At 30.2% G+C, this 24532-nt stretch overlaps 1 protein-coding gene across 1 annotated transcript; it reads left to right on the plus strand.

The window, feature by feature from the left end:
- The first annotated feature begins 7508 nt into the window (after positions 1–7508).
- On the plus strand, positions 7509–19594 carry LOC117179896 (GATA zinc finger domain-containing protein 8-like). Its single transcript, XM_033372091.1, has 11 exons — positions 7509–7587; positions 8733–8831; positions 8915–9025; positions 9121–9273; positions 11258–11335; positions 11411–11488; positions 13590–13661; positions 15389–15460; positions 15726–16494; positions 16605–17022; positions 18935–19594. Exons 6-11 carry the CDS (start codon positions 11419–11421, stop codon positions 19163–19165), a joined length of 1632 nt encoding a protein of 543 aa, XP_033227982.1. The 5' UTR covers positions 7509–7587; positions 8733–8831; positions 8915–9025; positions 9121–9273; positions 11258–11335; positions 11411–11418; the 3' UTR covers positions 19166–19594.
- The last annotated feature ends 4938 nt before the right edge of the window (positions 19595–24532 follow it).

Consider the following 24532-nt stretch of genomic DNA (forward strand, 5'->3'; position numbering starts at 1 on the left):
TTGATTGTAAAAATTGTATTTACGAATAAAGTAAGTCGAGTACCATCTAGGTAACTCGACTAGTTTTTAAAAACATTCAAACTTATTATTCGGCGTAACAATTTTAAAGATTTTAAATATATTATTGATAAGGATCATATCATGTAATATCAAGTGAGATTTAAAACGACTGGATAGATTTGTTTGTTAAAAGATTTGATTTCTGTCAAATCAGAAATCACTGCCAGGTTCACCGTTGAAAATTGCAGAATTTCAAATATTATGAGAAATATTTTAAACCTTTAAAGTTTAATTATTCTAAACACTTTGAAAACTATATACTTATAGTCGGAAACTGTCAAAAATTACAAAATACGCGAATTAGGAAATGGGGGAAATGTAAAAATGGAAACCCTGTTGAGATAATGAATTTTTTAAGAAATAATTTTAGAAATTTTAGCGTTACTCACTTCGTCCATCAGACTTGTTTAAATCAGCGAAACACCCAAATCGAATTAGTAAAATGCCTTAATTAAATTAGTGTAATCCACTATTTGAATTAGTGGAATCCACTTTTCGAATTAGTGAAATCTCCTAATTGAATTAGTAAAACCGTAAAACCACTAATTGAGATAGTGACATTCACTATTTCCTAGTGACCCACTTTTCTTAACTTGAAATAGTTAAAATTCACTATGAAATAGTAAAATTCACTATTTCAGAGAGAGAGAGAGAGAGAGAGAGAGAGATAGGATAATGCGTCCTACAGTGGATGATTAATTAAAAGCACAAATGTAAAATAATTAATTGTTATTTATTAATATTCATAATATCTTAAGTATTAATTAAACTGAATGACGTTTTTGACACACATGTCAGGCTTTTTAATGAATGATTATCCTCTGTAGTTTAGATTATTCAATGTGGGTAGGGTACCCCTATATTATTTTAATTAACAGATTCAGTCGCTTCTAGGTTGAAATTTAGAAATAGTTAATGATTAAATCAATCTTAATGAGGCACTTCGCTATAGAGTGAATAATGAAACCTGCAGAGGATAATGATTAATTAAAAGCACAAATAAACGTAAAATAATGAATGTAAATTTATTAATATTTATAGTGTATTTATTATTAAATTAAACTAAATTAATTTTTAAATTACACATTAGTATTCTTAATTAATGATAATCCTGCGTAGTTTGCGTTACCAATGTACGGTATTTCCCCAAAATTATTTTAATTCACAGACTATGTCGATAATCGATCCAAAATTAATTAATTTTATTGCATAATTCACAAACAGTAATTCATTTTAAATATCCTTTAGGGGGAACCTCTTTACAGTGCATAATGAAACCTTCAGTAGATATCGATTAATTAAAAGCACAAATATACGTAAAATAATTAATTTTTATCTAAATTTAAGCAATTTAATTTAGACCAAAATCCAAATTAAAAATCCCATTTAACGTCCAATAATCAAATTAATGCAAAATCCTGTTAAATAAAACAAGAATCCAACGACCAAGTTCGGACCACAATGAATAAATTAAAACCAAAAATCCTATTGTAATCTGAAAAAGAAAACAAAAAACAAATTTTCTTTTCCCTTCTTTCTTCTTTTTTATTTTTATTATCTTCAAATTACAATAAAATCAAAAACATAAATAAATAAATTTGCATTATCAACGTTTCGGTACTCGTATTTATTTATGTTTTTTATTTTTAGTTTATTGTAATAGTAATATAGTAATATAGTAAGTAATAATATAGTAATATAGTAATTAGTATGTCAAGTAACCTTTTTTTTTGAAGATTTAAATTTTTAGTTAAAAATTCACCTTTTTGGTGGAAAGTTGAACTATTAGGTTGAAAATTAATCTTTTTCAATTGAAAATTCAACTACTTGGGTAAAAGTTAAACTAAATTGATAAAAATTTATTTTTTTGATTGATGGCTTATGATTTTGGGTGAAAATTCTCATTTTTTGTTAAAAAAAATTTCTTGGTTTGAAATTTTATTTTTGATTGGTAGAAATGCATCAATTTCGTCGAAAAATAATATTTTTCTCTAGTCAGTATTTGTTTAAAAATTCAATTTTTAAAGAGAAAATTCATCTTTTGGCTTAAAGGTTCAATAATTTGGATAAACTTTTATTTATTTCTTGAGTGACGAATCTTTTTTTGTTGAAAATTCGTCTTTTTAGTTAAAAAAATCTGTTATTTATATAAATTTATTCTTTTTTATTGAAGTATAAATTGAGCGTCTTACTTTCCGGCTTTAGTTTTTACTGGTTTGTTTACGGGCTAAGGGGAAGGATCTAGAAGATAAATCTTTCATCAATTGACCTTTTTATATTAGCTTTATCGAGCTCCAGATGGTATGACAAATACGCAATTCCCCGTTGAATTTTCCACTGAAATAATTCAGAGTAAAAGACGTATATGATCTTATATAATCATTCCTAAGTGGATAGAGGGGCCAGTTTCATATTTTACATTGTAAGGAGACGGTCCACTTAATTGACACAAAGATGGAGTTAAAAGTGTCTCGCTGCCTCTTATTATTTCTACTCATTTTTGTTATTCGTGAGTAATTTTCTGAACTTTTTGAGTATATTTTTATAATTACTAGCCTCATCATTTGCATGAACACTGGTTACGGAGGCTAGATGTCCTGATTTATATTTGAAAAGAAAAGAAAGCATCGAATTGCCTTTAAAAATTGGAAGTGCTAAAAAGCATTTTAAATAATCAGCAAATTGTATTATACTACATTATTTGAGGTTACTAAATTGTTAAAGAATTTAAATAAAAAATAGTTGAATTTTATGGCAAAAGAATGAACTTTCAACGAAATAGTAAGAATTCCTAAAAATTTGTTTAATTGTCGTTTTAACAAAAAATTTTTAATACTTTTTTGACTTTTTTCAGTATCTATAAAAAATTAATTTTCAACTAAAAACGAATACAAGATTAATTTTTTACTTAAAAAGGCGAATTTACAACGAACTAAATGAGTTTTCCACAAAACAGTGAAATTTTCCACCGTACACTACGAATTTTCATTAAAAAGTGAAGTTTCTAACAAAAGTTAAATTTTCAAATAAATAGTTTCATTTGAACCAAATATCTGACTTTTATATAAAAATAGTTCAATTTTAAATTCAAAAATCTTTGCCCAGTGAAATTGAAGCAAAAAAGAAAATTTTTTGACAAAGTAGTTGAATCCACACCCAAAAAAGTAAATTATTCCAAAAAATTGCCACCAAAAACGACGAATTTTCAACAAAATACATAAATTTTCCATAAAACAGTTTCATTTTCTACCCGATACTACGAATTTTCATAAAAAAGTTAATTTTCTACAATGTAGTTAAATTTTCAAATAATTAATTACATTTTTAAACAAATAGTTGACTTTTCTACAAAAATAGTTTAATTTTTAATCAGATAGTTGAAAAAACGAATCTTCGATTAAATTCAAGCCCAGAAGAAGAATTTTTAACAAAATATATGAATTTCCCATAAAACAATTAAATTTTCGAATTGACACCAAATAGTAATAAACAGTATATAGTATAGTATATAGCAAAAATAACAAACATAAGTTTTTAACTAACAATGAAATAGATAAATTTTTAGTTAGAAAAAATAATTTTCAAGGAAACAAGACCTTTGGCCAGTTAAAATCAACTAAAGAAAGACGGATTTTCGACCGAATAGATGAGTTTTACACAAAACAGTTTTTCCACCCGATACTGCGAATTTTCATCAAAAAAGTTCATTTTCTAACAAGCAGTTAAATTTTCAAATAAATAGTTACATTCTTAACCAAATAGTCAACTTTTCTGCAAAAACAGTTGAATTTTTAACAAAACCGTTTAATTTAAACTAAAAAAAAAATAACTTTTTTACCCTAAATTAAACAGTCACATTATTAGTTTAAAAACTTAATTAAAAAAAAACGAATCTTCGACCTGTAAAATTAAAGCAAAAAAGAATGTTACGAAATAGTTGAATCCACAGCAAAAAATATGAATTTTCAAAAAAGAAGATAATTTTTCTACCGAAAAAGACGAACTTTCAACAAAATACATAAATTTCCCATAAAACAGTCGAATATTCAAATCGAAACCAAATTGTTAAATTTTCTACCAAGATAGTTGAATTTTCAAACAAAAATTTTAATTTTCTACTAAAAAAACAAAGATTTCAACTAAAAGTAAAATAGTCACATTTTCAGATTCAAAAAATAATTTTCAAACACAAAAAAACTGATTTTCTGCCATTTAAAATGAACCGAAAAAGACAAATATTCGACAAAAGTGACCAATTTTCAAAGAAGTTCTTTAATTTTTCATTTGACACTCAATTCTCCAGGAAGTTTTCAATTAAATTATTACATATTTTTTATAATTATTATATAAATTTTTTTCAAATAAATTATTAAATGTTTGAACAAGTAATTGAACTTTCTACCAAAATGATTGAACGTTCAATCAAATAGTAGTTTAATTTTCAACTAAAAAAGATTGATTTTCAATTAAAAATGGTACAGTTACATTTTTAGTTGAAAAAATTAATTTTTAACAAAATAGTTGAATCAACAGGAAAAATTTAAATTGAAAAAAAAGAATAATTTTCTGTCCAAAAATACGAATTTTCAACAAAATAAATGAATTTTTAGTTGTAAATTTATGTACTTTTATGAAAATTAATTTCTATGGTTAAAAATTACTCTTTTATACTAAAAATAAAACTATTCCATTTTTCTTTATAAATTGAAAACGTATTTGAAAATTCATCTCTTTGTTTGAAATAGTAAGTGTTATGTTAAAATTTTTTTTTTTTGTTATCAAAAATTAACTTTTTGAACTGAAAAAGTAACTGCTCCACTTATTGTTCAAACATGATATTTTAAATTAAAAATTGATCTTTTCTAGTTGATAATTCAACAATTTGACTGACAACTCACGTATATTTCTGAAATTTCTTTTTTATATAAATTTAATCTCTAATCCTTTTTTGTTGAAAATGCAAATATTCAGATGAAAATTATTCTGTTTTGATCAAGCTTTCAAATACCTATTGGGCACCAAATTTGACGACGTCTTTACGATATCGTCACGACATCTTTACGACAACTTTACGACATCCTATGTCCATGCCGTTAAGGTGTCTTTACGATATCGTAAATGAGTCGTATGATCTGACGATGTCTTTACGATATCGCAAACACACCGAAACGACATGGAAACAATACGTCGTAACGTTGTCGTAAAGATGTCGTAACGATGTCGTAAAGACGTCGTCAAATTTTGTGCCCAATTGGTATTCAGTCGACAAAATTTCTACGATTGATGCATCATTTTAGCTGGAAATTAATCTTTTTTGTAGAAAACAGTTTGCTTGGTATCAAAATTCATTATTTTGGTAGAAAATTAAACTCTTTGGTTGAAAAAGAACTTAATTGTTACAAAATTATATTTTTACTTGTAAATTCAACTTTATCTGATTTAAATTCAAATTTATCTGATTAAAAATTTATCTTTCTTGATTGAAAATTCATACAAGTAATTTGTTGAAAATTTGACTTTTCGTAGAAAATTTTAAAACAATCGAGTTTTTGGCCGGAAAATTTTATTGTTTTTTATATACTTTTAGATTAAAAGTTTATCTTTTATGTTAGAAAAATCGTCTTTCTTGTTTAAAAATTTATTCTTTTTGGTTAAAAATGCAACTGTTCAGTTGAAAATCAATCTGTTTTGGTTGCTGATTCAACTATTAATTTAAACGAGTTGATTTAAAGTTTAATTACTTTTTTTTAAAATTACTACAATAAATTCTTAATTTTCGTTAAAAATTCATTCGCCTTATAGATAGTTCATCTATTTGGCATAAAAATTCAACGATTTTGTAGAAAATTAAAATATTTGGTCAGGCATCCTTCTATTTTTGGTTAAGAAAAAATTATTTTTCAATTTAAAATTAAACTATTTTATATAAAATTTACTTTTCTTGCTTTAAACTTTATCCAATGGTTGAGAAGTCAACTATTTTGTTAATAATTTGTCTTTTAGTTGAAAATTGATCATTTATGGTAAAAAAAGAAAATTTCTGTGTTGAAAATGAACTTTTTCGTTAAAGATTTAACTTTTCGGGTTAAAAATTCAATTGCCTTCTATAAATTTCGTCATTTTGGCTTGAAAATTCAAATGTTTCTAGATTGAATTTTAATTCATTTGTTTGAAATATTTTACCATTGGATTTAAATTCACCTTTGTAGGTTCAAAATTAAATTATTCGAATAAAGCAATTTCTTTGGTAGAAAAGTCATCTTTTTCGTTTGAAAATGAACTTTTTTCCTTGAAAGTTCAACTACTTGCTTTTTAATGCAATTATGCCGTTTCATTAAAATTTAATTTAATTGTTGAAAATTCCTCTTTTTGCGTTTAAAAATTCATATATTTTGTGAGGAAACCTTTTTTTGTTAAAAATTCAATAATTTTCTGAAAAATGTAACATATTTCGACTTGAAACCGTAGCATTTAAAGTAACTGTTTTATATTGAATTCAATATACGGTGTTTCCATTAATTGTATTCAAAAGAATTTTTGCCTCTATTATTCCTCAATTTTCGTGAAAAGTCACCCTATTTCCCTGGTTTTGGGAGAATTTGGTACTCCGTTACTTTTCGTTAAGGGGGCTACTGTCTTAATGGAAGGGGGGGGGGGCATACAAAATTGATTAGAAAAATTAATTTCGTTTAAATAATTGCCAAATATCTTTGATGAAATATATTTCTTCAGAAATTTGTTCACTGTGTAATTAATTCCAGAAAATAAAAATTTTTCACGATTTACAGAAACTATACCAGAGGAAAAAATCATTGTCTAAAGAAGTAAAAATTATTTGAGAAATACTTAAAAAATTGTCACTTATTGAAAATAAATAATTTATTTTGGTAAAGTTTAAAAAATACCGTCCTGAGCATGAGCTTGATATAAAACTGCTGTTTTGGATTTTTTTGGGCACTTTTCTAAGCATAATTTTAAGGTGTTCAGAATTATAATTTGTCAGGTCTAAATTATTTTTTAAATATTCCTCAAGAGGTAAATAAATTTTAATTTAAAAAAAGCGAAATTTTTACGTTTTTCCGAAAACCAAGATTTTTCCATTAAAATGCCTATGTTAATTGCAAAAGCCCGGAAGCACGGGTTATTTTGACCGATTTAAAAAAATAGAATTTCTTTTTTCGAAATATGAACAAATGACCCCCCTCCTCCAATTTGGGGATTTGTAACCAAAAATAAAGAGTTGGATTTTTAGAGGTATAAATTTGGATCACATTGTGCAATATATTGGAAGAATAAACTAGAACAAATAATTGTACTTGAATACATTTAATAATAATATTTTTTCAGTTATTATTTAAATTTTAGAGAAAAATGAAGCTCGCAGTTATGGAGGAAGAAGTTCAGGGGGTGGAAGAAGTTCAGGGGGTGGAAGAAGTTCAGGGGGAGGAAGAAGTTCATGGGGAGGAAGAAGTTCATGGGGTGGAAGAAGTTCAGGTTGGGGAAGTTGGGGAAGTGGATCAAAAAAACGTAAGTTTATAATGCAACGAAATTTGAACTAAAACTTGCAATTGAAATTTGAAACTTGATTAAAGCTCATCTTTAATTAAACCACAATATAATATTATATTTTAACTAAGTATAAAATATTTTCTAAAAAAGCTACATTACTTAAAAAGTCAGTGGCTATTTTATTAAATTACACAGGCCCACAAAAACAAAGTTGTCTACACGAGACAAGTGACTAGGCTACCCTTATGGATTTTGAGCCGCTGAATCCGAATGTGGCCTCCGAATTTGTCCTACACGTCTCAGTTTTCCCCTAGATTCAAAAAGAAGGGAAAAGTTTGGGGATAATTTGCACGTTTTTTTGATAGTACCACTATACGCGAAAACAGACACATCAATATTATATTCTTAAGTGCAAGAACTTGGAGAGATTGAATTTGTACACAGAAATCCTTTAGTGTGCCTTCTATTTCCTCTAGCTTGGGTAATTCTAGGGAAATTGAAGGTATTCCTCAGATTATATAGATTTAAACGGGAAAAATAACAAAAACCTAATATCCTTTACAGTTTTGCGTGCGAAATCAGTCACTTGTCCCTTGCAAACAATTTTTTTTGGTGGGCCTGTTGGACCAGAAATCCTCTAGGCTTTTCCCTACATTTTGCATCTAGAGATATGGCATAAGGATATGGCATTTTTGTTATTTTTCCAGTACAAATCTGCAATATAATATATGAGAATGATCTTCAATTTCCCTAAAATTACCCAAGCTAGGGAAAACAGACGGCACACTAGAGAATTTCTGTGTACAAATTAAGTCTCTTATAAAATCAAAATAACGTCCAGAACATCCCTAGGTTTTTGTTTATTTTCTGCATCTAGGAGTAAACTGAGAAGTGCACGAGAAATTCTGAGGCAAGATTTGAATTTAGCAGCTCCAAATTCATAAGGGTAACCTAGTCACTTGTCTCGTGCAGACAAATGTTTTGTATGGCCTGTGTGACTAGAAAATCTCTAGGCTTTTCCCTATTTTTTGAATCTAGGGGAAAATTGAGACGTGTAGGAGAAATTCTGAGGCCATATTCTGATTCAGCGGCTCAAAATCCATAAGGCCTATGTTATCTGTATTGCCGCAAAATTCAATATTTATGCAATTTATTATTTTTAGTACCATCAGCTACACATAGTCAAGAACACAGGCCTCAACCATCAGCTCCTAAATATGAAGAGCCGAAAAAATCAGTACATTTTGAATCTACCTACAGAAGTAAGTTAATTTTGGAAATAAAAGATTCCTTGTGCAAAAGTTATATTTTATAAAAAAATGTGCTAAATCAAAATATTTTTTAGAAGCATCGCCAGCGACGAATAAGCCAGTGAATAGTAATTATAATAATTATAAAACGACCCCATCTGCACCAAGATTAGGTGGTTCATTTGGTACATATTATGATGGAAAAGGTAATTTCCACTCAAGGAAGGAATAAATGTTTTTTTTTTTAAAGGGATAATTATAATATACTGATATTAATTATTGTAACGTAATAATTCTGCAGCTAATGGAGGAAGTGCAGGAATTTCGGCACAAAACACTCCGAAGCCATATGTTCCAACATCTTTATCTCAACCTACAAAATATAATCCTCCATACCCATTAGGAAATCCACAGGGTTTGCATCCAGTTCCTCATAATACTGGCCCTTCTTATGGTAAATAATATAATAATAATCAGGGTGGCGACTTCACCGGAAAACCGGGAAATGACCGGAAATTTAATCTTAAAAACGGCAATTTACTTCTGACAGAAAAGTTGATGTTCTTATTATTTTTATTAATTCTAATTAAAAAAAACACATTATTTTGCCAGCAGATATTAAAAAAAATTAATTAACAAAATGTTGAATTCATTGCTCCATCTCTCCATAATTTATTACTGAAGCAATAATTTTCTCCGTTTTTTTGAAAAATGGATTTATCATGTTTTATTCACTTAGTCCTCATTTTTCCTGACTTGGAACAGGACATTTTTGACATGGAACGGAAATTTGTTAAACGAAATGTTCAGATTTAGAAGAAAGAAATTTTATTGAACTCCTGTTTCAAGTCAGAAGTTTCCTCCTCCAAATTTTAGATAAAGAAAGTACTTGAAGTAGTTATTAGAGTACAAGTAGTATTTCAAAGAAGAAATAGTACTGAATTATAATAGAAAATTTCGTTACATTGTTCGTTGAAAATTCATCTTTCTTTGGTAAAAAATTAAACTAAATGGTTGAAACTTAAACTCTTTTCTTGAAAATTAAGTTTTTGGTTGAAGAATCATCATTTTAATTTAGAAGAAAATGGAACTATTTTTTTGAAAAAACGTTGTTTTTTAAAGAATTAAATTATTAACCGAAAATTTAGCTATTCTGTTTTTGATTAAAAATGTATCATTTTTTAAAGAAAATTCAACTATTTGGTTAAAAAATTGATATTCTTATTTAGAAATTAAACTAGTTGTTTGAAAATGTATGTAATTCGTGAAAAATTAGGTCTTATTGTACAAAATTAATCTTTATGTTTGAAAACTCATCTATTTGGTATAAATGTAAATATTCCAGTTGAAGATTCATCATTTTAGTTGAAAATTCATCAGTTTGATTGAAAATCCGTCAGTTTCGTTAAAAATTAATTCCTTCAACTGAAAATTTGAATGTCCATTTTTGGTGAAAATTGGTCTTTTCTTAATCAAAATTCAACAATTTGGATGGTTTTGTTAAAATGAAAATTCAACTATTTCATTCAAAATCCACATATTTCGTTAAAAATGATTTTTTGTATAGAAAATTACCTTTTTCTTTGGAACTTAACCTTCTTGTTTAAAAATCCTTCTTTTTGGTTAAAAATCCAAGTATTATAGTTAAATATTCATCATCTTAATTAAAAATTCTTCTTTTAGGTTGGAAATACAATTTTTTTTTTTAAAGTTAAACTCTTTTTGAAAAATTAACTTTTTGGTAAGAGATTCATCATTTTAATAAAAAATACATTTCTTAGGTTGAAATATGAGTTATTTGATTGAAAATTTGTTTTTTCTTTGGATGAAATGGAATTTTTTGCCGAAATTTAACTATTTTAATAAAAATTGTTTTTTTTTGTTTGCAAATTATGTTGTTTTTAAAACTAAAAATGTAACTAATATTTAAGTTGAATATTACATGATTTTAGGTAAAACAATCATCTCTTTGATGATAAAAATTCACCTATTATAGGTAAAGAATGATCATTTTACTTACAGATTTATATTTCTGGTTTAAAATTCAACTATTCCAGTCAAAGGTTTATAATTCTATTTGAAAATTTATCACTTTGTTTAAAAATGTAACTGTTTTTGAAGGCCATTGTTTTTGTGGAAAGTAATTTTTTAACGGAAAATTTAACTTTTTCTAAGTGAATATTGTATTAGTTTTAGTTAAAATTTCATCTGTTTGCTTGAACATTCATTTTTTTTGAACTAGTTATTTCAGTTGAATACTCATTGTTTTAGTTAAAAAAACTCATAGTTTTGGTTTAAAATTGATATTTTTACCAGGAAAACCCGGGAAATTACCTAGAATTTAAAATCTTCTGGCGAATCGCCACCCTGAAAATCTATATAGTTTTCTTGTTCAATATTTTCTCCTTTTTTAATCTTTTTAATTTGACTCATTTCAGGTTCCTCAATAGGAGCTTCTAAATATCCTCAAGCTTTATCACAGCCTGCTTACAATCCCAATTATCGTACTAATACAGGTAAAAAATCAATTACATAAACAATTTTTACACTTGCTTCCTCTTTTATTTTTTTTTACATATTATTAATTTCAGGTTCAGCAATGGGAGCTTCTCAATACCATCAAACTTCATCACAGCCTGCCTACAACCCTCATTATCCTACTAACACAGGTAGGGAAAAAATGATAAAATTTTGTCAAAGTAATTAGAAAAATAATTTGGATTAAAACAGAGTGCTTCATCGTTATATACCAATCAGCAATAACAGTGCTTCTTCGAGAGCCACTGCTGATACACGGTCTATTATAGCAACAAACGAAGCAATCAACTTTTCTAAAACACTGCGAAAAATTTTTTTCACAGAATCATATGCATATATCCATGATTCTTCACCATTTATGATGTTATAAAGGAGTTTTGTGAACCTGATTTCAATCGTTTTAATGTTTCCTGGCAATATTGTAAACAATAATTTGACTTAAAAAGAAAAATTTTTTTGACAAAAATAAAAAAGAGGAAAGAAAAATAAGAAGGCAATCAACCAAATCACCTTCCTTTTCTATTTTACTTCTCCCGTCTTTTTAATTTAACTTATTAATATTTTATAAATAGGTTTTTTATGGGTAAAACGTTTTTCATTGGCATAACTCAAAGTTGATGCAAGAATAAAAAAGATTCCTTGACTAGACCCGAATCGATTGATCTATTATATTAATACATTTTATCAAAGATGAAGGAAGTTATCGCCATTTATATTATATTAAAAATTGATTTTTATAGTAAAAATGTTCTCATTCTCATAATTTAAAGTTGATATGAGGATAGAGAAGGTGTGCTGATTCTAGACGAATCGATTGACTTATAATATTGATGCATTTTATTGAATAGTAAGGAAGCTATGATAATGCATAATATTTGAAAAACGGTTTTTTATAGACAAGATTTTTTCTTTAACATAATTTAAAATTGATAAAATAATAGAAAACATTCTTTGATCCAATTCAAATCGATTGACCTGTAATATTAATACGCTTTGTTGAAGAGTAAGAAAGTTATACTTATTCGTAATATTTGAAACATCTGTTTTAAACAGAAGAACTTTTATCATCGACATAAACCAAATTTGATTTCTAAATAGAAAAGACGTTTAAATTATGAATTTTCAAATAAAATAATTCTGACGGAGACTTATAGGGATTGTAGTATTATTAATTAAAATTTTTTAAAAATTTTAGTATTAGTTTTTTCAATTGAAAACTTAATCTTAATTTAAATTAACTTAGTATAAAGCTAGGAAAGGGATAGGGTGCAACCAAATTTCACCCTTCCCTTTTCTATTTCCAAAAATTAACATTTTAAATACAAAATTTCATTTGTTTGATTTGCCATTATATTTAGACAAAATTTTATAATTATTTTGTAATTTTCTATTTTTTGTAAATATCAATTCTTAAATTAATTCAAATCAAAATTTTAGCTTGTACATTATTTACAAATTCACAAATGCTTTCCCTATGAGGAAGCAAATACATTTCGAAACGGGAAGCAAAGTCCTCGTGTAATGAGCACCATATAAATATAATTACAAATAAAGTCGAAAAACTCAAGATCGAACGCACATTTAGTTTATTTCTATTATTATCAAATCAAAATACAAAAAAAAATTGTAAATAATATTTACCAACTTTTTGGTTCTCATGCAGAACCCTTATTGAATTAAAAAAATGAGCAGATATGAACAGCAACGAATATCGATGCTCCCTCAAAGGAAAAGCATTTTTGGTTCGTTCATGTTCATATCTGCTCAATTTTTGTACTTTGATAAAAGTGTTGTATGAGTACCAAATCATTGATGAATATTATTTACAAATGTTTTTTTATTGTGATTTGATAATAATAAAAATAAAAAAGACAAAAGAAATAATAAAGAGAGGGAATGGCATTTGTTTGATTGCCTTCTAATTTTTTTCCTCTTTTTTATTTTTGTCAACAACATTTTTGTTCTTCCTTTTTAAGGAACATTATTTTTTCTATTTTGATTCAAATTAATAAATTAATGTTGCTGCCGTCTACAGAAATATGAAATTCTGAAAATTCATGTAAATACCCAAAATATTCCTATTAACAAAACTTTCAGAGTGCACCTTTTAATTAACAGAGTAAAATTAGAAACAGTAAGAAAGTTTATCTCCGGCCTAAAAATTAAATTTCGAATTAAGAACCTTATGTTTTGCATTTGTCTTTAGTAATACATATTTTTTGTATCAATTAGGACACTCGTATACTCAATCAGGATCATATCCATCTGGAACTCATTCGTATCAAGGAGCATATGGAAATCAAGGTATAGTTTGTTGCCTCTTTGATCAAACCTATAAATAGTATTTCGAAAAATTTTAATCTTTTAGTTCTGTTGATATATTTTTTATTAATATAATCCTTTGTAGATAGATAAACTTTCATTTTCCGGCCTGCTGGCCTTAAAAAATTTACTTGCTTACAGTTTCATTTTTTTACAGAATTTTCTTACAGCCATCTCTTACAAATTACCATCCATCCACACCTTATAACAAAACGCTCGCTTCCATATCATAACCTTCCTCGATGCGCCTCGCCTCGCGTCACACACATGTCACCCCAGTGTCTACTTTACATACCTCTTCTGTATCCTATTTACCTCCTTACTTCCCTTCTACCCACCAAACCTCTACTCCGCAAAATAAGACACTCATCATTAGTGAATCAAACAATTTCATTCTCCTTGCAAAATCATCTGCGAACAAACCCTTCCCCAGCCCCCCCCCCCCACACGCCCAATCACCACATTTGCCCTTCTCACACTCTTTTTTATATGATAATCCACTTCCCCATTCCTTGGAAACAGGAAGCCCAGGTACACAAACTTTTTCACCTCCTGTACTCCCTCCCTTCCACTTCCACTCCCCTCTCTTATCTCTCCCACCTCCTTTCCTGAACACCACAACCTTCAACTTGTCCGCATTTAACTCTAACCTATTTTTGTTCAAGTATCTTCTCAACCTTTTCATCATCTCCTTTAAAGCCTCTTCGCCCTTTGTTAGCAGAACTATGTCATCTGCATATGCGAGTGACCATATCCTGACTCCTCCTACCACTCCGGCCGCTAGCTTACTTTCCGTATCCGCGATCGAAATTGCAAGGAGCGTTGGGCTAAGCGGGCACCCTTGTCTCAACCCTCTATCCATCCAGAATCCCTCAGAGATTCCCTCCCCTCCTCTCACCTTATCTTTTGTCTCTTCAGATACCTCCCTCACCCTCTCGATCAGGCCCCTCTTCACTCCCCTCTCTTCCATTGCCTCCCGAAACCTCCGCCTATCCACCGAAGGGAACGGGCCCTAGAGATCTACAACAAACGCGTACACTTTGACACCATTTTTGGTTAGTTCTCTATCCATCATGTGCTGCAAGACGTAAATATTATCAATTGTACTCCTTCCCTCCCTAAAGCCCGCCTGCGTTACCGGCAATATTCCTTTCCCCTCAAAATCCTTGCGTAGCCTATCTGTACACACCATCGCGTATATTTTGAACACAGTATTCATTAGCATAATTCCTCTATAATTTCCCTACCTCTCCCTATCCCCTTTCTTAAACAGTGGTACGATCAATCCCTTCTTTTTCACTACCCCCTTAAGCCTCTGCCTTACCTCTTGTGTGCCAAACAGCCACGCTTCGTTCTCTGCTTCATTCAGCCCTGCTGCCTTAGATTTTTTCAACTTCCTTATCTGCTTCTCTATCTCCTCGTCATTCAGCTCCTCTCCATCTACCTCTCTCGTTCTTCTAATCTCCTCATCTCTCTTCCGTGTATCTGACCCCCGAAATGAATCCTTAAAAAATTTCCTCCAATCTACACATACATATGAACACCTAAAATATTCCTATTAAAAAAACATTCAGAGTGTACCTATTAATTAACAGAGTAAAATTAGAAACAGTGAGAAAGTTAATGTCCGGTCTGAAAATTACATTTCTAATTGAAAAACTTATGTTTTGAATTTGTCTTTAGTAATATATATTTTTTGTGTTAATTAGGACACTCGTATACTCAATCAGCATCATATCCATCTGGAACTCATTCGTATCAAGGATCATATGGAAATCAAGGTAGTTTGTTGCCTCTTTAATAAAACCTATGCATAGTATTTCGAAAAATTTCAATCCTTTAGTTTTGTTGATATATTTTTTAATAATATCATCCTTTGTATAGGACACTCCTCGTATCATCCATCTGCACAATACCCTCAGCAGTCAGGATCTGTCAATGCAGATAGTTATAGCTCCCAAAAATTTAACAACTAGTGAAGCATTTCTCTTTAATTAATTCATTTTAAATTCAACTATCATTGAAATCAAATTTTCTCTTTCCCAGGCGGATACCATCCGAGTTATCCATCAGGAGGAAGTTCCTTTTCTCAACCGGGAGTGGTTTACATCCCCACTTCTGCTAATAGTGGAAGAGGTACTGGTGACATTGTCAAAGAAGCTCTCATATATTCAACAGTAAATGCTGGAGTGAACGCTGCAGCCAATAGAATATTTTATCCTAGCCATTATTCTGGACATAATTATGGTTCTGGTTATGGCTCTGGTGCTTATAACTCTGGTAGTCCTGCTGGAGGTTATGACCACACGCAAATAACTTACAACAATTATTATAACAATCAGCCTACAAGTGTACCACAAGGAGTAGACAATTTAAATTCATTTTCTGCTGGAGCATCAACTATTCGTTCAGATAATTTAGGATCAGGAATAACACCTGATAGCAATTTTCGCGGACTAAATCAGCCATCAGGGAACAATCAACCATCAGAAATTAATAATGGAAACGGATCACCAGGAGCTATTGCGGGCAATGTACCTGTTAACACTAATGCTAACTTCAATAATCCTGGTGTCAGTAATCCTGACATTAACAATCCTACCTTGAGAAATCCTAATAATAATCAGCTTAACAGCCCAAGTCCATCTAATATCCCACATTCAAATCCGCCTCAGTTGTTGATTTCGGATGAAGAATTGACCAAATTAACAGAAGATCTTTTTTCTCGACAAGAATTTGATGCCAATAAGTATATCAAACTAAATCTGCAAAAGAAGGTTAATAGCACTGACATAGCGGATGAATCACTAGAGCCGTAAGTTTTTTTTTGCTCATCAGGATAGTATATAATGTTTAAAAATTGCATTATAATTTGAAAGAATACCAAACTTTAAAGTCTTTAAATAACATTTTTTCAATTTGCAGACTCTTTGAGGTTCAAGCAGGAGTTAATAACATTCCAACGATTGAAGTAATCCAGATGTTATATGACAATTATGAATATGATTCTCAAATAAGAGAGAAGGTAACTCCCGAAAAGGTGAAGGAGCAAAACGACTTCTTGGAAGTAATTCTACAAACAAATGTGATGTCAAGAGTCACGAAATGGTTAACTGAAAAAAATTATATTTCCCCCGACTCATTGTTGATGAAAGAAATGCTGAATCGAATTTGGTTCACGCCGATTGAAGGGTCAACGTCAGCTTTTGAGAGGACGTTCCTGGCAGAGAAGTATGGGGAAGCGAGTATCATGGGTTTGCAAAATTGGGTTTATGTCAACCATGCTGAATCAAAAAAAGAAGTAAATTACATGGGATATATGGATAAGCTGGATTTAGGAGATGTAAGCTATAGATTGAAATTTTTAAGCTATAGGTGAACGCGACGTGTCCAAATGAAAAGGTTCCATCTCGGAGAAACCAAATGAAAAGTTGCGCCACAGATGAGGGCATTGTTGTTCCCAATACAGTGTGTATAGCACCTTTTCATTGGTCTCTCCGAGATGGATCCTTTTCATTTGGACACGTCGAAATTTTAATTTATAAATACAGTATTTCATTTCGAAATTGTGATGTTTCTATTTAGGGGCCATTAAAAAACTACGTCACACTTTCAGGAAAGTTTTTGATTTTATGTTGCAAGTAAGACATCTAAATAGTAAATACAGACGTCACACAATTTGTGCCCGAAATATTTATTAATATTTAATCAATCAATATTTATTGACTGTTTCTTTAGGATAAAAATACTTTTTGGTTAAAATATTAACTTTGGTATTTTTAGATAAGAATTAATTTTTCTAATTCAAAATTCATGTAATAAATTTTTAAATGAGAATTCATCTTTGTGGGTTGAAAATTCAACTGCTTGGATGTAACTTCCACTTTGTTGAACATTCATTTTATTGGTTTCAGATTTAGCTGTTTTGTTATACACTCGTTTCTTTTTGTTTAAAAATTAATTTTTCAAACTTAAACTTTAACTATTCCATTTCGCTCGAAAATAGATAGTTCCTAATTCAAAATTCATTTGTTTCGTTGAAAATTCGTTATTTTTATTGTAGAATATTCTTCTTCTTAATTCAGAATTTAACTACTTGGTTGAAACGTAAACTTATTTATTAAAATTTAATTTAGTTACTTGAAAGTTTATATCTTTTGTTGAAAATCTAACTAATTGACTATTTAAATATTTTTGATTGAAAATTCGTCTTTGTTGGTTACAAATTCGATGATTTTGGTAGAGAATTTTACTATCTGGTTAAAAATGAACTTTTTTTGTTAACAATCTAAATGTTTTTTATTTAAAATAAAATTATTTTTTGGTTAAAATATCAAATAGTATATTTTTTGTTGAGAATTAGTCTTTTTCAATTACAAATTTAACTACTTTGTTGAAAGTTAAACTTCTTTGTTAAAAATGTATTTATTGTTGTTGAAGAATCATAATTTAAGTTGAAAATTCAACTATTTTGTTAAAAATTAACTTCTTCTTGAAAATTCATGTAAAAAAATAAAGATTAACTTTTTAACTGAAACTTGAACTAGTCTATTATTGATTAAAGCTGATAGTTTCTATTTAAAATTCAACTATTTATTTGAAAATTAATTTTTTTTGCAGAAAATTATTCCTCTCAAGTGAAATTTTACTTACTTGGTAGAAAGTTGAACTACTTGATTATTTATATTTGAAAATTCAACTATTTTGTTGAAAATTAACTTTTTTCTTGAAAATTCATATTGGCAAGTTAATACTACCTATTTCGTGAAACTGTTGTCTTTTTTTTTGTCTTTTGTCTTTTTTTCAACATTTCGGTTCAAAATTCGTCTTTACTGGTTGAAAATTCTATTATTTTGGTAGAAAATTCAACTATTTGGTTGAAAATGAACTTTCTGAATAAATATTCATATTTTCGGTTGAAAATTGAACTATTCTGTTTTAAGGATTAAAATATTTGTTAAAAAATTAATTTCTTTTTTGGTTGAATTCAAATGTTTTTTATATAAAATAATTTTTTCTTTGAAATATAAACTATTATATTCATTGTTGAGGATTTATCTTTCGTTCTTAAAAATGCAACTACTTCGTAGAAATATAGACTTAACCTTATTGATTGAAATAAATATATTCATACTTTATTTTAGTTTCAATTTCAACTATATTTCAACTTTCAATAGTAAGAGTGTTTTTTGAAATTCAATCTAGGATATAGTACCTTATACATTATTTTTAATTAACAATTTTATTTTTTACAGAAGGGAGCTCTCCTGAAAGTGGTCTTTAAATCAGACAAAATTATCCAACCCACAGCAATATTTGTCGGCACTTTGCCAGAACTAGAAATGGCACTGTATACAGTTTGTTTTTATGCAAGACCAAATGGATTGTGTCCAATTTCCTTGGGAGGAGCAAAATTCAATATCTTTACTCATACTTATCACTCGTGGGGAAAAGATTTTCTTGATGTGGCTGTTCCTGTTTTGTAGAGAAGCATTTTACTTAATTTTTTAAATGTTTTTATCAAATTTAAGTGTTAGTATACGAAATAATCCTATCACAATTAAATAAATTAGAATTGTTTTGCTAAAACATTATATGATAAAAATGTCAAACATTTTAAATTAAGAATTTTTCTTGACCTATTTTGTATTAAATACAAAATACCGGGTCAAACCGGGATATTATTTTCTTAACCGCCTGGCCGGAATCTGACCGAGTTCCTACCTGAACCCAGTCGGGCCAAAAATGGTGCATAATAGAAGTATCATAGCCTTTAAAACATCTTAAGAAATATCCACAAACGACTGCCGTAAGTGGGTCGTGTTTTAAATATCTAACAGGTAAGAGACCAATTTTTTGTGATTTAGGTGTTTTTTATCAATTATGAAAGAAAAAATAAACTAATTTTAATTATATGGTTTCCCACTTTTGGTTCTGCGGTTCTCAGACTTGCCGTGACTGCGAAATCGTTGATCAACTTCTTTTTTATTTTCAAACATAGTTTCCCAGTGAAATTATACTTATTTTTTTTTGTGATATGATTTTTGCTTATTTTTAATGTATTCATATATTATCTTGTATAAGCAAAAAACGTAATAAGAAGAGAAATAACTTTTTCTGAACAAGGTTTTGAATTACGTTTTGATCCCAGTGGGCACAAAATTTGGCGACGTCTTTACGACATCGTTACGACATCTTTACGACAACTTTACGATATCCTATGTCCATGTCGTTTCGATGTCTTTACGATATCGTAAAGACATCGTGAGATCATACGACTTATTTACGATATCGTAAAGAGACCTTAACGACATTGACATAGGATGTCGTAAAGTTGTCGTAAAGATGTCGTTACGATGTGATAAAGACGTCGCCAAATTTTGTTCCCACTGGGATGCTTGCACGTAATAACGATTGGGCGACTTCCGGAGTCTTTAATGCTAAAAACGCAGTAAAACGTCGGTTGACGCCAGGTTATCCGTTAAGAAATTTGTTAAATTTCACAAAATTGTATCCAATTTTCTGGAGCAAACGGATTATTTATACAGGTAAGTGAATTATTTTGTTAATAAGTAAGCATTATTAATATTCTTCAACGTTAATTTTAAATCAATTTTCTCAACCGGTTTCATAGGTTAGGATGTCACATGAAACCCCTGAAATTTATTTTATCTCTTGTAAAAAAACCTATGCAAACTAAGTTACGCTGAAGGTAAATTTGTTATGAAATTTAACTTTAATTTCTTACAATGCAATTTCCTACTGAAACTTAAGAATCATAACCTATATTTTAGTATTCACATTGAATCAAATTATGTAGTTAATATATTTATTATTATGAATGCAGTTCTTAAATTGAAATTCCAACATCTTTTTACAGATAGAAATAAGTGCTGACAAAGATTCTTATCTCTACCAGTTATTAGAATATGTTCGCTGTGGTAAAAAGGCTCCAGAAAAATGCGATCGAGGTACCCAGTCAAAAACCGGTCGAGTTCTGACCGGGTTAATCTATTTGTATCCGGGATCCCATTGGGTAACCCGGCCGGGAGCCGACTGGGTACACCCGGCCGGGATCAGACCAGCGTAGCATGACGAAACCAACCAGAATCCGACCAGGCAGCCTGACCAGATTCCAGATACAAGCAGGGCAACCCTGCCGGAATCCGGCCCGAACCCGGTCATAATTTCTACACAGGGAGAAAAATAGTGTACACTGCCGGCAGAAATTGTGCAAACTTTGAAACGTGATAAATCTTTAAAAAATCGATAAACTTTTTTTAAAACCCCGTTAGAAAGCTAATAAAATTCCGCATCGAATGACCCCTTATATTTGAGACTTTTTAAAGAAAACATTTCATTTGAAAGTTTAAAAAAAAATGCAAAAATTTCTCGATTTTTGTACCGCTCGCACTAGCTGTGTAGGTAATTTTCGACGGTAATTTGATTTAAGTATTTTTCTATGATTTCATATGAATAAATCCAAGATCATAATCAAATCAGAGTTACGAATGTTTATTAATTAATTATTAATTTAATTTAATTATTAATTAATTAATTAATTAATATATTAATGTAAATTCTCTGTTTCTAATTTTATGCAAAAAGCTGCACAGGTATAGGGTGACATTAATTGATTTTCGGAAAGTAGGACAAAAAGCATTCAAAATGAGGACAAAGTAGTACAAACTAGTTGAAAAAACAGGATAAAGTACGGCATACTAGAATACAGAGGATTAAATAAAAATGAACATTTTCCAGCAAATTTTTCAAATGTACTGTTTTATTAAATTTTATCAACGCTTGACATCTTATATTTTTATTTTTGAACCCTAATGCATTCTAATCAATGTCACAAATGCACACATATATATTTTTCGTACAGGAGGAATGTATAATAGTACTGTATGTTGTGAATTGATCAAGAAATCGTTAAATGGCATTGGATGATAACATTTTGTACAAAAAAAGGTCCGAAAGTTGATTGAAAAATAAAAATTAATTATTTGAAAAACATTGTGACAAAGTAAAAAATCCTGTAGGACAATTCACACAAACTCTAAAATGAGGACATGTCCGGGAAAATTCGGACGGATGGTCATCCCACATATGATGAAAGTCTGGCGTTTGAAGAAATCTAAGTATGTTCCGGATAGTAAATCACAACGCAAAAAGACCTCAAATAAGGGGAAATAGGGTAATTTCATGGACCTATAAATTAACGGGATGGAGCAAAAACTTCTTCTTCTTTGGCACTCTATGCGATAGTTTTTATTGGTGACACAATAGCCAATAGAGTATGAAAGACCCACTGATGACAGGATCTAAAATCCAGGTGTATCGGACCAGTCTGCGGACGTGTACATAAGAACGCACCGCGAGTTGATGCGCAGCTTTAGAAAGCCAATGCCGGCCCTCACCCAACAGTGCATACCGTGGAAACGCGCACAAAAATGGAATGTGGTTTAAATAAATCTAGAGCAGAAAATATAATTAAGACTCTGTTTCGATATTTAAATATTGGTGATTTTCCTTTTTTTTGTTTATATTTACATGATACTAGATTGAGATATTGCACTCTCTCGGAAAACTTCCTATTACAGCTGTCATCATATTGAAAGGGTTATAAAGTAAGGATTCGATATTATGGGGAGGGTATTTTTTCCTCTTAATAAGAGATTTCTCTAGGCGAGATATTTGTTCCGAATAATGAGGACAGGTCCACACTACGTGATTTATTTCCTCGTCGACATCAATGCAATACAGGCATTCGCTGAAATCTATAAAGTTGTTCCTAGACAAAATGTAGGCTAATAAATAATAATGATTTGATCTGATTCTGGATATAGTTACTATGTTCCTTCTTTTAGTCTTGCAATTAATAAACAAAGGTTTTTAGAACGAAGTTCTTTATCGCGGGTTGGCGCTAGGGAGCTAGCCTGAAAATTCGAAACGTCACGCGAAAGCGAGCGAAACACAGTCCGTCAAACGGATCCCCACCACGCGACTCCTCTCCTTCTCTCAAATCTTTTCCTCTCTACCGCGATCTATCCCGTTTAGTTTCTAGAAGGTAATAATCAAAGTAGTGTTTTCCCGTGCTTTCACTTTTTTTCCTCCAAGTGTGGTTCGAACGTTTAAAAGCACTATTATAAGCTAAATAGTACGAGGGTGGGGTGAAAAGTTTTCGGCCTGACCTAGAAATTGGGGCCAGCTGGTCTAATTTATGGCTTGTACTCTATAGTACTATATCTCACTAGCTAGTATATTAATTTTCAAGTCAATTTCTCTATTAGTATACATTTGAGAGTCTACTTAATAATACACCTCGATTGTTTGTGCAAAAATGGAAAAATCAGAGAAGCGTGCGGTCATTAAATACTTCTATTTAAAAGGCCTAAGACCACTTTAAATAAAAAAAGAAACGGATTCCACACTGAAAGACTCTTCTCCATCATAGTCGACGGTTAAACCGTCAGTTTCTAAATTTATGAAAGGTCGCACGAGCACTTCTGACGAACCACGTTCAAGACGTTCCGTTGAGGTCGCAACTCCCGAAATGATAAAAAAATTCACAAAATGGTGATAGAGAACCACGGATTAAATGTAAGTGAGATAGCTGAGGTTACTAGGATGCCAACTGAGCGTGCACGCAATATTTTACATGAACATTTGGGCATGGAGAAGCACTGTGCTAGGTGGGTGCTGCGTTTGCTAACAGTCGATCACAACGCACCTCCCCATAGGTCGGTCGTTGCGATTGCTAAAATCAACGAATTGAAGTTGGTATTGTTCCCCCATCCACCATATTCACCAGATTTGGCCACCAGCGAGTAGTAAATATTATTCCCTAACCTTAAAAATAGTTTGAAGGTAAACAAATTCAGAGAAACGAGGAAGTCATCGATGCTATAAATGAGTATTTTAAGGCACTTGAAGAATCGCTCTATAAAAATGGCATCACTGCGTTAGAACACCGTTATGAGAAATGTATTAGTTTTGAGGGAGATTATGTTGAAAAATGAAGTTAAAAAAAAACCAAAAAAAGTTGTTTTTCCTTATCAGGCCATCCTCTTTTGCCCTTTTGGCTAAACTATTAGCTATCTCATTCCCGGTAATTCCTTTATGTCCGGGAATCCAGACTAGTTTAATATCTAAGTTTTCTTGTTTTGATAAATACAAAAGGTTATATAATTTGTATATTAGATACGAGACGGAAGCCAGGACATTAAAACCTTGGCATTCCTCCAATATGCTCCTTGAGTCCGTAAATATTGTAGCTTTCTCTATAAGATTGTTCATAATATGTTATATGGCCTCACAAAGTGCAATAGCTTCTGCAGTGAAAATGGAAGCCTCTGGTATAATTTGATAACTTTATTTGTAATTACATTGTGAAGAAAAGACAGATAAACCAATCGGTTTTTCCTTAAATTTAGATCCATCAGTAAAGAAGAAAATGCTGTCATCCATGGCTTTGGAGAACAGCAGCTGGAAGTCATTGTTCGGAGAACTACTGTTCTGTAAGATTCTACCTGTTTGTATGTCTATGGACGGTCGTGAGAACTGTACATTGTAATCATGCAAGAAATTTAAAGGGGTTGCTGAGCGATAAATAGGAGATTGATAGTCTTTCAATTGTGGGTTATGTTTGAAAGTAGCATGTGACAGTAGAAGGAGAAAACCTTTTTTAATATTGATTGGGACGAAAGTTTCTGAAACGTAAGACGATAGGTTTCTCAGTATATCGTGTACTGGATGCCCAACAAAAGAGAATGATCTGAGAATGGATCTGTCCGTTATTAGTAGAAATCTGTTGAAAAGTGAGAATTCTTTTAGTTCGGCTTGCATAATGT

Source organism: Belonocnema kinseyi, chromosome 9 (assembly GCF_010883055.1).
Source record: "Belonocnema kinseyi isolate 2016_QV_RU_SX_M_011 chromosome 9, B_treatae_v1, whole genome shotgun sequence".
NCBI lineage: Eukaryota > Metazoa > Arthropoda > Insecta > Hymenoptera > Cynipidae > Belonocnema > Belonocnema kinseyi.